This window comes from Salvelinus namaycush, chromosome 3, assembly GCF_016432855.1.
Source record: "Salvelinus namaycush isolate Seneca chromosome 3, SaNama_1.0, whole genome shotgun sequence".
NCBI lineage: Eukaryota > Metazoa > Chordata > Actinopteri > Salmoniformes > Salmonidae > Salvelinus > Salvelinus namaycush.
This window is the reverse complement of record NC_052309.1, coordinates 48,356,498-48,369,140: the sequence shown is the minus strand read 5'-3', so window position 1 is coordinate 48,369,140 and position 12,643 is coordinate 48,356,498. Positions and strand designations below refer to the sequence as shown.

Sequence of the window (12,643 nt, the reverse complement as noted above, 5' to 3'; positions counted from 1 at the left end):
TCTGGATGAGTTGCTGTCATAGAATGTTGTTTGACTGACCATGGGCCTGGTGTTTTTCGCCACCAGATGATATTCGCCAATGTTGGTGTACCTTCGACAGATGCATTTGAAGATGAGGGTGAAGCTGTTTGGTATGCTCACCATTTCTACACAGGATGAAGTCTTGCAGATTTTTGTTCTAAAAAAACTGTAAATTCCACATCCTCGGACTCTATTTACCCTGCACTGAAATGTCTTGCAGAAATATGTCATTACTCAAAATGTCCATTAGAGGTCATGCCTTTCTCATGAGACCTTTCATCATGTCCTTACAAGCATTTCCATGAGTAGGGCCATGAGCTTTTCCTGACAATTGTGACTGGACCAGGAAAAACTTGTCTCTATTTATTGGCTGTAAATTGGGCTCAAATTGGGCTCAATTCCTGCCACCCTATCCATGAAACATACTGTTTTGTCATAATAATTTATAGTGATGGTTATTGAGTATGATTAATCTGCTGCTACATCTGTTCATTTTCTATTGTTTTTATTGAATATTGTGCTTTATTCACTCTGCAGTTCCAGAACCAGCTGTGCAAGGTGTGCCGGCTCCACCCCTCCGGGAAGGAAAGCTACCACAACTTGTTAAAGTTGTCATCAATCGAGGTGAGAAAGCAAACAAACCACATTGGCTGAAGCTCATATATAACCTTATTTTACCTGACATTTTCACAACACATTCATCTCACAAGGCCCTGTAAGCATGTTTTGAAATAGTTTTGCAAACTTGTAATTCAATACACAATTATGAAGCTATACAACACTAATGAAAAGGCAGTTTGTACATTTGTTTTTTAATTATTTATTTTAGGACAATTCTGTAAAGAAAAAGAGAATGTTTTCACAGTCCATGTTTTTTTAAATAGAAAATAAACATGTATGAAATTCTGTTGCTGTAATACATAATGTACATTGATTTTGTTTAACTAAATACATTGATAATATTACCACCCTGTTGAAGAGCTGGTATTTGAGCTATTTGACATGTGACATACAGTATGTTTCAGGCTAGGAATTGAATATGAACCATATTTAACTTATCAAAATATGTAATCTCCTACGGTGTCCTGGCCTGGGATATATATGGATTCTTTATTATGTTTTGGGAGTTTTTAATGTACATTTTATTTCGTATCTCGACCAGATGGTAACTTTAAGCCAAAACATCAACACAGCATTTCTATTGACCACGTGGTGCTTGGCCAAAAATATCAGCCAATCAAGTATTTTCGACAAGGAGCAGTGGATCATCGTCCAATCAGAAACATGTAGTGGGTTTCCAAGCAGCTCGTGTGACTAATGCTTGTCATATGACTCCGACACAAATGGAATTAGTTTCAAGGAACTAGCGTTGCTCTTGGATTTAAAAGAAAGTGAGACGTTCTGTACCTAAATATTTGGTACAAAATGCCTCCAACTCTTTTCCATAAACTTTTTAATAAAAGAAATGCCTTTTCGCCGCCCCCAAGATGCAACAAAGAGGATCCCGCGTTCAGGTACGTGCGCATGCTATCCGTAATAAACTAGCTAGCTAACGTTAGTTGAGCAGCTCATCTTGTGAAAGAGGTGAGCAAAAGGTCCGGAGCCTTGTATTAGGATACTGCTATGCAATCCGTATTAGCATAACTAATGTCTGATGACAGCAGCTGAATGCGGCCCTTATTGTTGCCACCGGCAAGCTAACGTTAACCCACCTTGTGAACTCGCTCGAGGAACATGTTGGGTCTTTGTAGAAAATAAGGCAATGCCGCCACTCTTGGTGGCAATTACTTGAAGACGTTTCGGTAACACGAGACAAAGCAAGTGTTAACTTCTAATGTTAATGTTACTAATTTGGGCTGGATAGGGTGTTCATAATTGGGGTGTGTTTCCGTGGAATAAATGATCGATTTTTAGAATGCATAACTATTCATAACTAGTTTGCTACAATTCCAGATTATTATCAACACTCGGTGCAATGTACAACGGCGCTGCATACATGCTACTACACCAATGATGTATGTGTGTGTGTGTGTGTGTATATATACATCATTGTACAGTAGCACGCATTGAGATGTGGTCACAAGCCAGCCAGTCAACCAGGGACAGTATGTGCTCTGTGCACGTGACTGTTCAATGGGCCTATGACAAATGGATGGCTGGCAAGCTGAAGCTGCTCTGTGAATGCTCAGAAAATACATTAGTTGTGCCTTAGTTTCTCTGATTACTATGAAATTACAAACCGTTTGATATTTATCTTCTGTTACTGCGCATTGGGAAATCCTTTTAAACATCCTTTAAATATATAGATCTTATGAATTATAGGCCTATCATTTTAAGAGAAATGTCAATGAATTCAGGTGGATTCCATTTATATCTGTCACTCATGAGAACACATGATACTAAATACCCTCCCCTATATGTGTCAAATCCACATTCATAAAGATGTCCAGGCTGAGAGAGAGATGCAGCAGAGTTCATTTCACACTGGCCCCCATCGTGGCATGGGTTACTATTCCCTTTCTGGCCTGCACTTAAGTACATTTCTTTGCACCCAGGCTTCATTCATCAGACACACGGGACTGATAGTTCACTTTAACACACACTCTCAAGCATGTTGGTGTCTCCTACTACAAAATTATTGATTTGCTTATCTGACAGTAAAACTACTCAGATACTGACACTGGACTGACTATAAGAATACCAGGCAGGGCAGCAGGTTGGTTGACACTCTGAGGAAAACCCTTAACAGAGCTCATATTACCCTGACTCCCTGGCTACGTGTGACCAAGGGCATTATACTGTATATCGCTGAGAGATACCTGCCAAAGGCTTTGTTTGCTTCCCGGCCTGCCCCGAATGCAAACAGCTTCCTTCCTGTACCACAGAACAACACACACAGCCTTGAGTCAGAACTCAAAACACACTGCTCCTTCCCCAGGCAGAAAGTATTCACACCCCTTTTACTTATTCCACATTTTGTTGTGTTACAGCCTGAATTTAAAATTGATTAAATTGAGATTGTGTGTCACTGATCTACACACAATACCCCATAATGGCAAAGTGGAATTGTGTTTAAAAAAAAATGTAGTCTCCAATTTAATGGAAAGAAATGTCTTGAGTCAAGTGTTCAACCCCTTTGTTATGGCAAGCCTAAATCAGTTCAGGAGTACAAATCTGCTTCACAAGTTGCATGGACTCACTCTGTGTGCAGTAATAGTGTTTAACACAATTTTTGAATGACTACCTAATCTCTGTACCCCACACATTCAATTATCTGTAAGGTCGCAGTCGATCAATGAATTTCAAACACAGATTCAACCAGAAAGACCAGGAAGGTTTTCCAATGCCTCGCAAAGAAGGGCACCTATTGGTAGATGGGTAAAAAATAATAATAAAAATACGGACATTCAATATCCCTTTGGACATAGTGAAGTTATTCATTACACTTGGATGGCGTATCAATACACCCAGTCACTACAAAGATACAGGTGTCCTTCCTAACTCACTTGCCGGAGAGGAAGGAAACCGCTCTGGGATTTCACCATGAGGCCAATGGTGACGTTAAAACAGTTACAGAGTTGAATGGCTTTGATAGGAAAAAACTGAGGATGGATCAACATTGTATTTACTCCACAATACTAAACTAAATGACAGAGTGAAAAGAAGGAAGCATGTACAGAATAAAAAAATATTCCAAAATATTCCATGCATCCTGTTTGCAATAAGGCAGTGAAGAAATTAACTTCATGTCCTGAATACAAAGCATTATGTTCGGGACAACACATCACTAAGTGCTACACTTCGTATTTTCAAGCATGTTGGTGGCTGCCTCATGTAAAAAAAAATATATAAATAAATCTAGATGAAAACCTGGTTGCTCATAACCAAATAATGTTGTTGACTCACCATTTACTTATTAGCCAAAGCATACATTAGAGAAAAAACACTCAGTTCTAGTGATGCACTGATATGACATTTTTGGCTGATACCGATTTCTGATATTTTCCTTGCCAAAAAAAGCAAAACTGATAACCGATATTTATCATTTTAGCTGCTTTTTAAGCATGCTAGTACAGTTAAATAGTTAACACACCCACATGGACGCAGCGGTCTAAGGCACTGCTTCTCAGTGCAAGAGGCATCACTACAGTCCCCGGTTCGAATCCAGGCTGTATCACATCCGGCCATGATTGGGATTCCCATAGTGCAGCGCACAATTGGCCCAGCATCTTCCGGGCCATCATTGTAAATAAGAATTTGTTCTTAACTGACTTGCCTAGTTAAATAAAGGTTACACACACCACACTGACCAAAAAGTTGTTTTGTTGGCAGTTATGTATGTTCCCATTACCAGTAAAACATTGTCATAACCTATTTCTTTCATTTACTTGCTGTGCTGATTTACTTGCTGTGCTTGTTCAGTTGTTTCATTCTCAACCAGTACTTCTATGGAATGCCGTTCAGGTCTTTGCGTGTCAAAAAAGATACACGTCAAATAACACTTTGATGTGTCAAATAACATGACTTCTGTTTCAGTAGCTATAGTTAGTTAGCTAGCTAACTATATAGCTAGGTGTCATCTAAAATAACCCTAATTTATAAGACGTTCTTGTTTGATTAATTGTGGTCGGACCCATCTATGTGAAGCTAGCCGCAATAAGGATTAGCCACAATGGTGGACTTTGCAGTTAGCCTTCAAAATAAAAATATGGCATAATTCTACTATTTGTATTCATTTGCATTACTCTCAATGACATACATTTTATTGTGAAGGCAAATTCCACTATTGTGCCTAATCCTAATTGTGGCTAGCTTCACAACACAACCCGGTGCGGTCGACCGTTACTAGCCAGATGAAGCTAGCTGGCTGCTTATAACGTTAGCTTTGGGCAACAGGGTTAAGTTGCGGTCATGTACCTACGTTATATGTATGCACGGTACCTTTGACATCGGGTTTTGCACATCGGGGCGTTAAACTAGACATCCGATGTTGGCGTTTTTTAGCTAATATCGTCCGATTCCGATATGTTCACCGATATATCGTGCATCCCTACTCAGTACACTTGTTTTTGAAGCGAACCGTTTTTTTAAAAACGCTTGAAATTTGCTTAGATAATGACATCATCCTCTTTGGATAAGATGTGCCCTTATGTGATTAGGCAAGCAGCTTCGTGCACAGAAATGTTTTTCTCGAGGGAAGCCAAACTTTACACTCCTTCGTCAGTGATTTGTCAACAGTAGGGATTCTTCAATGAAGTGTTTAATTCAATTACACTTTATATGCAACAAAAGATTACTTGAGAAATAGTGCACCAAACATCTTAATGTAAAATTGTACCATCATGATTTCTTCTGCAAAAAGGTGTAAATTCATGACAGATTTCTTAAGTTATCTCCGATTAATTCTGAATATTTTGAGGAAGTGTAAAGATGGACAAACAGTACACAGACCGCTTTTTTCTTGTTTTTCAAGGAAAGGAATATAGTGACAAAGCAAAGGACAGAAACGACTCACACTTGTGAAATTATCTGTCTGCATTTATTGCTGTTATGGTAAAGTGCACTAGTAGTTCCATCGTGTGTTTCCAAATCCTGAATCTATCCAAACTATTTGACTTGGTCCTTTCGGGCTCAGGCAGACTGCCCCAGTGCCCCCACATGGAAGCTAATTTGAATATCCAGCTGTATGCAAGTTTCATTGGATGAGCTGTCAAAGCAGTTTACTCCCAAACCACTCTTTCCTAACAGGCCAAGCAGAGGCACAGAGAAAAGCTGCTTTTTAACGTCCTTAGTTATATTTTTGGGGAAGGACATCTATTTAATTCATGTGGTAATTAATTGTAGGGAAATATTTCATAAACATTCTCGAACACTGGACAGATACTTTAAGATGTAGTAGTGGAATGGTTGAGAGAGGTGAAATCTAGGCTCAAGTTCCCTCTGCACATAGTTTCATAACAGTGTGTGTGTGTGTGTGTGTGTGTCATGTGCGGGATCATCAATCATAACCTCCCGGGTGGCGCAGTGGTCTAGGGCACTGCATCGCAGTGCTAGCTGCGCCACCAGAGTCTCTGGGTTCGCGCCCAGGCTCTGTCGCAGCCGGCCGCAACCGGGAGGTCCGTGGGGCGACGCACAATTGGCATAGCGTCGTCCGGGTTAGGGAGGGTTTGGCCGGTAGGGATATCCTTGTCTCAGTATGTGAAAAAAAAAGAAAAATGTAATAAAATGTATGCACTCTACTGTAAGTCGCTCTGGATAAGAGCGTCTGCTAAATGACTAAAATGTAAAATGTAAATAACGTCTGTCACAGTATCACTTCTATTCCCTAGTCAGTCACAACCTGTAAAAGTAGCTGCCAGGTTAGATGAGGGAAAGTTGTTGCTTTTTTATTTATTTTTTACATCCAATCTCCTGCTTCCCCGTCTTGAGTTGTGGTTTGGCTACTTTGTGGTTTTTCTTTTTTAATGAGTTGGTCTAGTGAGTGTGTTGCATCTCATCAGGCAGGCCAGTGGTCTGTAAGACAGCTTGTCGACATGTTCTTCCTATCAGTGCTATTTTAAGTGACTCAAGAGTTCTGAGAACAGCAGGGTCATGGTAAAGATATATATTTTGTGTAAAGGACCCCACCCTGTCTTTACCTATGGTACTGGTAAGTACTAATAGTTGCCTATGTCTTAATGGAAACAGAATAGCCTATTTGTGTGAGATTTAGGCTATCAAATGTAAATATATGTAGCCTACTAGGCCTATTTCTTGAACTCTTCCATGCTCTCTTAGTTAGCAGCACAATCAATGTTTCCTGATAAACCACATCAAAGCCTTTGAAAAGCTGGTGTTTGAACGGTGTAGGCCTACCGGCATTTATCCTAGATTTTAATATGCAGGCCTAAAAGCGTCCGCATGTTTCCCAGCTGATAACAGTTCGTAACAGTTTGTGCGTATATTATGACACATTTTGTCTTAATTTGGTCTTCGGCAAGTTTTTTTTCCCGGTTGTTCACGCACATTATATTTTTTCTCGAGGACAAGCTGAGGTTGGCAGCCGACTATGTGCCTTCGTCTGTGATTGGTCAATAGTAGGGATTCTTAAATTTGTCATTCAACGAAATGTTTTCATGCACTTTTTAAAAAACTTGAAATACTGCATCAAACATCTTTGATGGAAAATTGCGCAACTTAGATCTCCTTAACTCAGTCAATTAATGACACATTTCTTATCTTAGATTAATTTAGACTTTTTGAGGAAGTTCTCTCAGAATGGACAAACAGTACTATTGATCTTTTAAGGGAGTATGCGGACGCACACTCGTTCGTTTTGCCTAGCCGAGTTCAGCAAGGCGCCAGCTGAACTGAAGCATGCTGATGGCTTAACTCCCCTCAGAATTCTAACCCTGACTACAATACCAACTTTGCCAGAAACCCTTTTTGCTGTTTCTCAGAATTGGCAGTCAGAGCTTGTCCCAAATGGCACCCTATTCCCTATATAGGTTAGTGCACTACTTTTTAACTAGAACCCAATGTGTCCTGGTCAGAAGTAATGCACTATATAGGGAATAGGGTGCTATTTGGGTTGCCGTGAGTCATGGAACTGGGCTTGTGGTATCAGTAATGTTTAAGATTTTACTGAGTTACAGTTCATATAAGGAAATCATTAAATTAAAATAAATCTGCTGGTTACAGATGCCTTACAATGGGCCTCAGAATCTCATCACCGTATCTCTGTGCATTCCAATTGCCATCGATTTTAAATGCAATTGTGTTCATTGTCCGTAGCTTATGCCTGACCATACCATAACCCCACCTCCACCTCCACCATGGGGCACTTTCAACGTTGACATCAACAAACCTCTCACCCACACAAGGCCATACATGTGGTCTGTGGTTGAGGTCAGTTGGACGTACTGACAAATTCAATAAAATCATATTGCAGGCGGCTTATGGTAGAGAAAAGAACATTAAATTATCTGGCAACAGCTCTGGGGGACATTCCTGCAGTCAGTATGCCAATTGCACACTCCCACAAAACTTGAGATATCTGTGGAATTATGGTGTGAAAAAACTGCACATTTTAGTGGCCTTTTATTGTCCCCAGCAAAAGGTGCACCTGTTTAATATTCATACTGTTTATCATCAGCTTCTTGATGCCACACCTGTCAGGTGGATTAATTATCTTGGCAAAGAGGAAATGCTAATTTAATTAGGGATGTAAATAAATTTGTGCACAACATTTGAGAGAAATATGCTTTTGTCAATCATGTGCATGTGTAATGTTACACCATAAACTGATATGAACACTTAAAGGCCTCTCGGAATGTAATCTAGGTCTAACCTATTTAGTTGAGAGTCCCATATCAGTGATGTATCCCATATCACCTGACTACCTACTTTCTGTACAGTCTGGCAAAACAGAGACACTCAGTATTGTGGGGGCTTTCAGACAGCCATTTCTTGGTCTAGAACTGAAGCTCAGAATTAGGCATAGTCCCCTTGCACTCAGCTTGACTTAAAGTAGAATAACTATTTTCCCCAGAGATAACGCGAGTTTGGCAATCATGTAACAGCAATAGCATTCCACAACGTTACACCGTTCTTACACATGTGTGATGCAGCATGATCCACTCAGTCATAGACACACAGCCCCTGGGTTTGTGGTTTCCTCTGGCATCCTTTCCATTGAACAATCAGGGGTTGAACTTGGTTTGATGAGAATGTGGATGTGATCCACACACTCATGGATCATATGACTCATGGATAAGAATGCAGAAGTGAGCGGTCACCTGGCTGAAACCAAGGAAACACAACAGGTTGTGGGTCAGGTGTCCAAGTGAGTCAGCCGTGGTGGGGACTTGGAGCTTTCAAGCTCCCCTGCATTAGCATCTTGTGGCTTCTCTGGGGCTGTTGAGAGAGATTGGAGAAAGGATTCCCCCTTCCTCCAGCTCCCACTGACCCCTCCCCAGTTCAGACGCAGTCACTGTGTTTTTAGTTTTAGCAGGGAGGGTATGTGTGTGTTGCCCACAGATCCAGTTGTGTGTGTGTGTGTGTGTGTGTGTGTGTGTATGTGTGTGTGAGATGGTGTTTGTGTGTTGGAGTCGGTAAGCAGGTGTCCTCTTTCACTCATAAGAAAGTGTGATTAGGTTATTCTAGCACCCAGCGTCCTAAAGCAGGGTTTCATTTTCAGCCCAGAGTTTTATAATATAGCCTAGCTGGACTGGTTCACCAGAATGCTTATCTGGAAAAGTACCCTCTGTGTATTCAAAAACAACCCCCATTATCAGACAGAGGAAAAGCGTCACAGCTTAGGTTGACTGTTTATGTAACATGCATGTTCACCCCACTTGGCTGCCCACCACACACACACACACACACACACAGTGCCTTTCTGGTGGGAGGGAGGGCTGTTCTGCGGTCACAGCGAGGAGGACATATTATTCCCTGTGAAGACCTCCAGTGGATGGCTGTGCCTGTCACTTTCTTTAGTTTCAGAGGGGGACTAGACTCCCGCCCAGTGGGCAGCGGCAGTGCCGGGATGCCTTTGTCCAGGCGCTGTCCAGCACAGCGCAAAGATCACCTGACAGTCTCATGTTGTTGTGTGAATTTAGTTCAGAGCTATTCTTAGCCACGCAGTGGATGAGAGGGCAAAGAGAGGGCTGGGGGAAAGACTGGCAGATGCACAATGATGCCCAGGTACCTAGTAATATTTCAAACAGCTTGCTGCTTGTGTGTATGATTATTGCCATGTGTTTGTGATACTGTTCAGGATTTGACCGTGTTGGATTTTAATGTGGTTAGAATACCTAACTCAAGGTTACTTTCAGCTTCACGGAGAGAGCTGCAGCTGTGTGTCGCGGTGCTTGAATCTACTTGTTTTTAAGTGGCGCAAGGCTATATATTTTCACTATAATTGTGGTGACAGTGTGCTGCTGTGTTATGTAATGTGGTGATTAGTGCTCTGACAGCTTGCAGTTGCTTCTCTATTTGGAACCAGTGTGGATGCAGTGTTTACCGCCTTTCAGTCAAAGGCCGTCCGTCTTCTGTAATTTTTAGGGAGTTTACTTTTGCACTGCAGGGCTCCGGCTCACACAATGCTTCTTTGTAGATTGTATGCTCTGATTGATACAGCTGAGCTATAAGCAAATGTTGTTGTTATTACAAATGCCCTAGTCTAAATAGTACATTTGAAACATTCATAGACTGAGGGATAGAGAAACACATTAAGAGGTGGATACCGCAAGGAAATTAATATGATGTTTATAGGCCTTATTTTTGTAGGCTATTTTATAGGCTCAGTCTGAATTGAGGTCAGCACTGTGCTGCTGTATGTAACAGTCTTGTGTGCTGCTGCTTTTATGAATGGCTCCTAATAGCCAACTGTCATAGGGTCTGTTTCCTTGTTTCTCCCCGCTCGCTCTCTGTCACTGGTTGATGGACACAGTGTTCTTAAAACTGCTCCACTTTCTCTCGTCTGCTGACTTCTGTTCTGATAAGATGGAGAGCTGCGTTGTCTGTTGTCCTCTGCTGAAATGATTTGCCAAGCTCATACTATGTTTTAGTTTTTGTACTCCCTTCTGTTTGTTAGGCTGAATGAATCCTATTACTAGCTTTAGCTAGGCCTAGCCTATATGTAAATGTATCATGCTAAGGAGTAATGCCATGGTGCTTAAAACATATTGACAGGCTGTAGGCCTGCGCTACTGTCATTTGATCCTATCATTTAGTCCATACGGTTTGATCCTATCATTTAGTCCAATTTATAGGACACTTCCGTTCACCTACTAACAAATTGACACTTCTCAACTACACGACGACACAGGAAGGAGAGCGGACCGACTTTTGCCCCAATGAGAAAAAGTGAATGCCTCGTGCGTAACTCAGAGCCAACATCATTGATGACTTGGTTGTCTGAGGGGAATTGGATGTTTCTGAACAGAATATATAGGCCAGCTATGGAGAGCCTGGGGTGTAACAGGCTCTTTGCATCCCAAATGGCACCCTAATCCCTATATAGTGCACTAATTTTGACCATAAACCTGTGGAACAAGTAGTGCCCTATGTAGCGAATAGGGTACAATTTAGGACAAAGGCACAGTAAGTTTGACTAGTCTGCTCTTTCCTATGCTCTGCAATGGGTAGGGGAGTATTCTTGGCCTGCCATGGAATGCTGATTCTCGCCAGGGTAGGCCTTGCTTTCAAAATGGACAACTTTTGCACTCCATGAATGAGTCCAAGGATGATTACTTTATAGGATTCGTGTACCATCACCTCATTCACTTTCAAGGTTTCTTTTCTTGAATGTTGTTTTTCGTTTAGCCGACCTACTCGATTAGTGCTGTCATTGAGTGAAGGTTTGATGGGCACATAAAGGGAATATTGTACTCGGACGTAGCAATTATTGTGAGGACACTGATAATGAATCTATTTCAATGATAGACGTTATGTTCGGCCAATGTCATACGAGCTAGGCTTGGGCAGTATCCAGTGTCATACTTTCCTACCAACCTTGTACCACACTGGGATATTTGGTAATATTGGCGTTGAACACAAGGGGCACTGTTTTCAACCCCACCGAGGCTCTAATCCGAAGGTTATCAATGCTAACAAGTACATGTAAAATCCCGTAGAAAATGCTAACTAAATTCAAACAAAGGCATTGCTAACATTGTATAGTTTCTGACCTAAACTATACAAGTAACTAAAAAATACTACTCAAAGTTAGCTGCACATACAAAACAAATATTAAACAGCAAGGCTCTTGGTCCAGGAGCGGATTCTCTGCTGTTACCAAGCAAAGCTTGATTTTGGAAGTACTGTAGCTAACCACTTAGCTAGATAGCTAACTAGCTACTAAATTAGCAAACCAAATGCACAACTGCGGAGAATTTGGCATATTTTAGACCGTTAACTTAATAGTAATAAGATACCTGGCTGGCAAACATGTAGTTGTGAATTCCATACTGTAACTAGATCACCTGGCGCGTGCAGCACAACAGTGGGTGACAAACAAGGCTCCGGTCTTTCGTCGTGTGCTTGTAAACAAACACCACGTGAGGACTTACCTGGGGACTGCAGGTAAGCCTTCTAATAAAAAATGGTGACAGGTGAAATGAAGAACACTATCTCCTTTATCTTCTGAGGTACTGCACAAGTTGACTGCAAGTATTTACTTAAAGTATCTGTAAATATTCAAATGTATTAAACTTCAAAGAAATAATTTTGACGGTGTTGAAAAAACATCCAGTGTATGCGGTGTGTGTGTGTATATATATAGTGTACCACCCAAGCCCCTAATACAATATAAATGATCAAACGACTTGAGATGAGCAATGGATAACTTGATTAAAAGTTCCTTTAGATTAGAGGCTTAAGAACTAAACCCCCCCCCCCAAGTGAATGAGGTATGTAGGTTATACTGTGACTGACACCAGTGTTTTGGTAAACAGCATGTCACACACACGCACTTAGCCCAGACCAGTACACATCCCTGGCCCTGAAGGACCACAGTAATGCAGAGAACACAAATACCAGTGGGCTGTGACTAATGGTATTGACAGGGAGTTAGGACAGCTAAGCTCCCTCACCCCCCCTCAAAACAGTGGCATTTAAGAGGACCCCTCACAGACTCTCC

General features: G+C 41.3%; 1 protein-coding gene across 4 annotated transcripts in view; it reads left to right on the top strand.

The window, feature by feature from the left end:
* Positions 1 to 1,365: 1,365 nt before the first annotated feature.
* Positions 1,366 to 12,643, top strand: part of LOC120032014 (folliculin-interacting protein 1-like) — a 33,025-nt gene continuing 21,747 nt past the window's right edge. For all 4 annotated transcript variants that reach the window (XM_038977950.1, XM_038977934.1, XM_038977942.1 and 1 more), the window contains exon 1: positions 1,366 to 1,535. In XM_038977950.1, the coding sequence (XP_038833878.1) occupies positions 1,447 to 1,535 (89 nt within the window). In that variant the 5' untranslated portion in view covers positions 1,366 to 1,446. The remainder of the gene's footprint in view (positions 1,536 to 12,643) is intronic.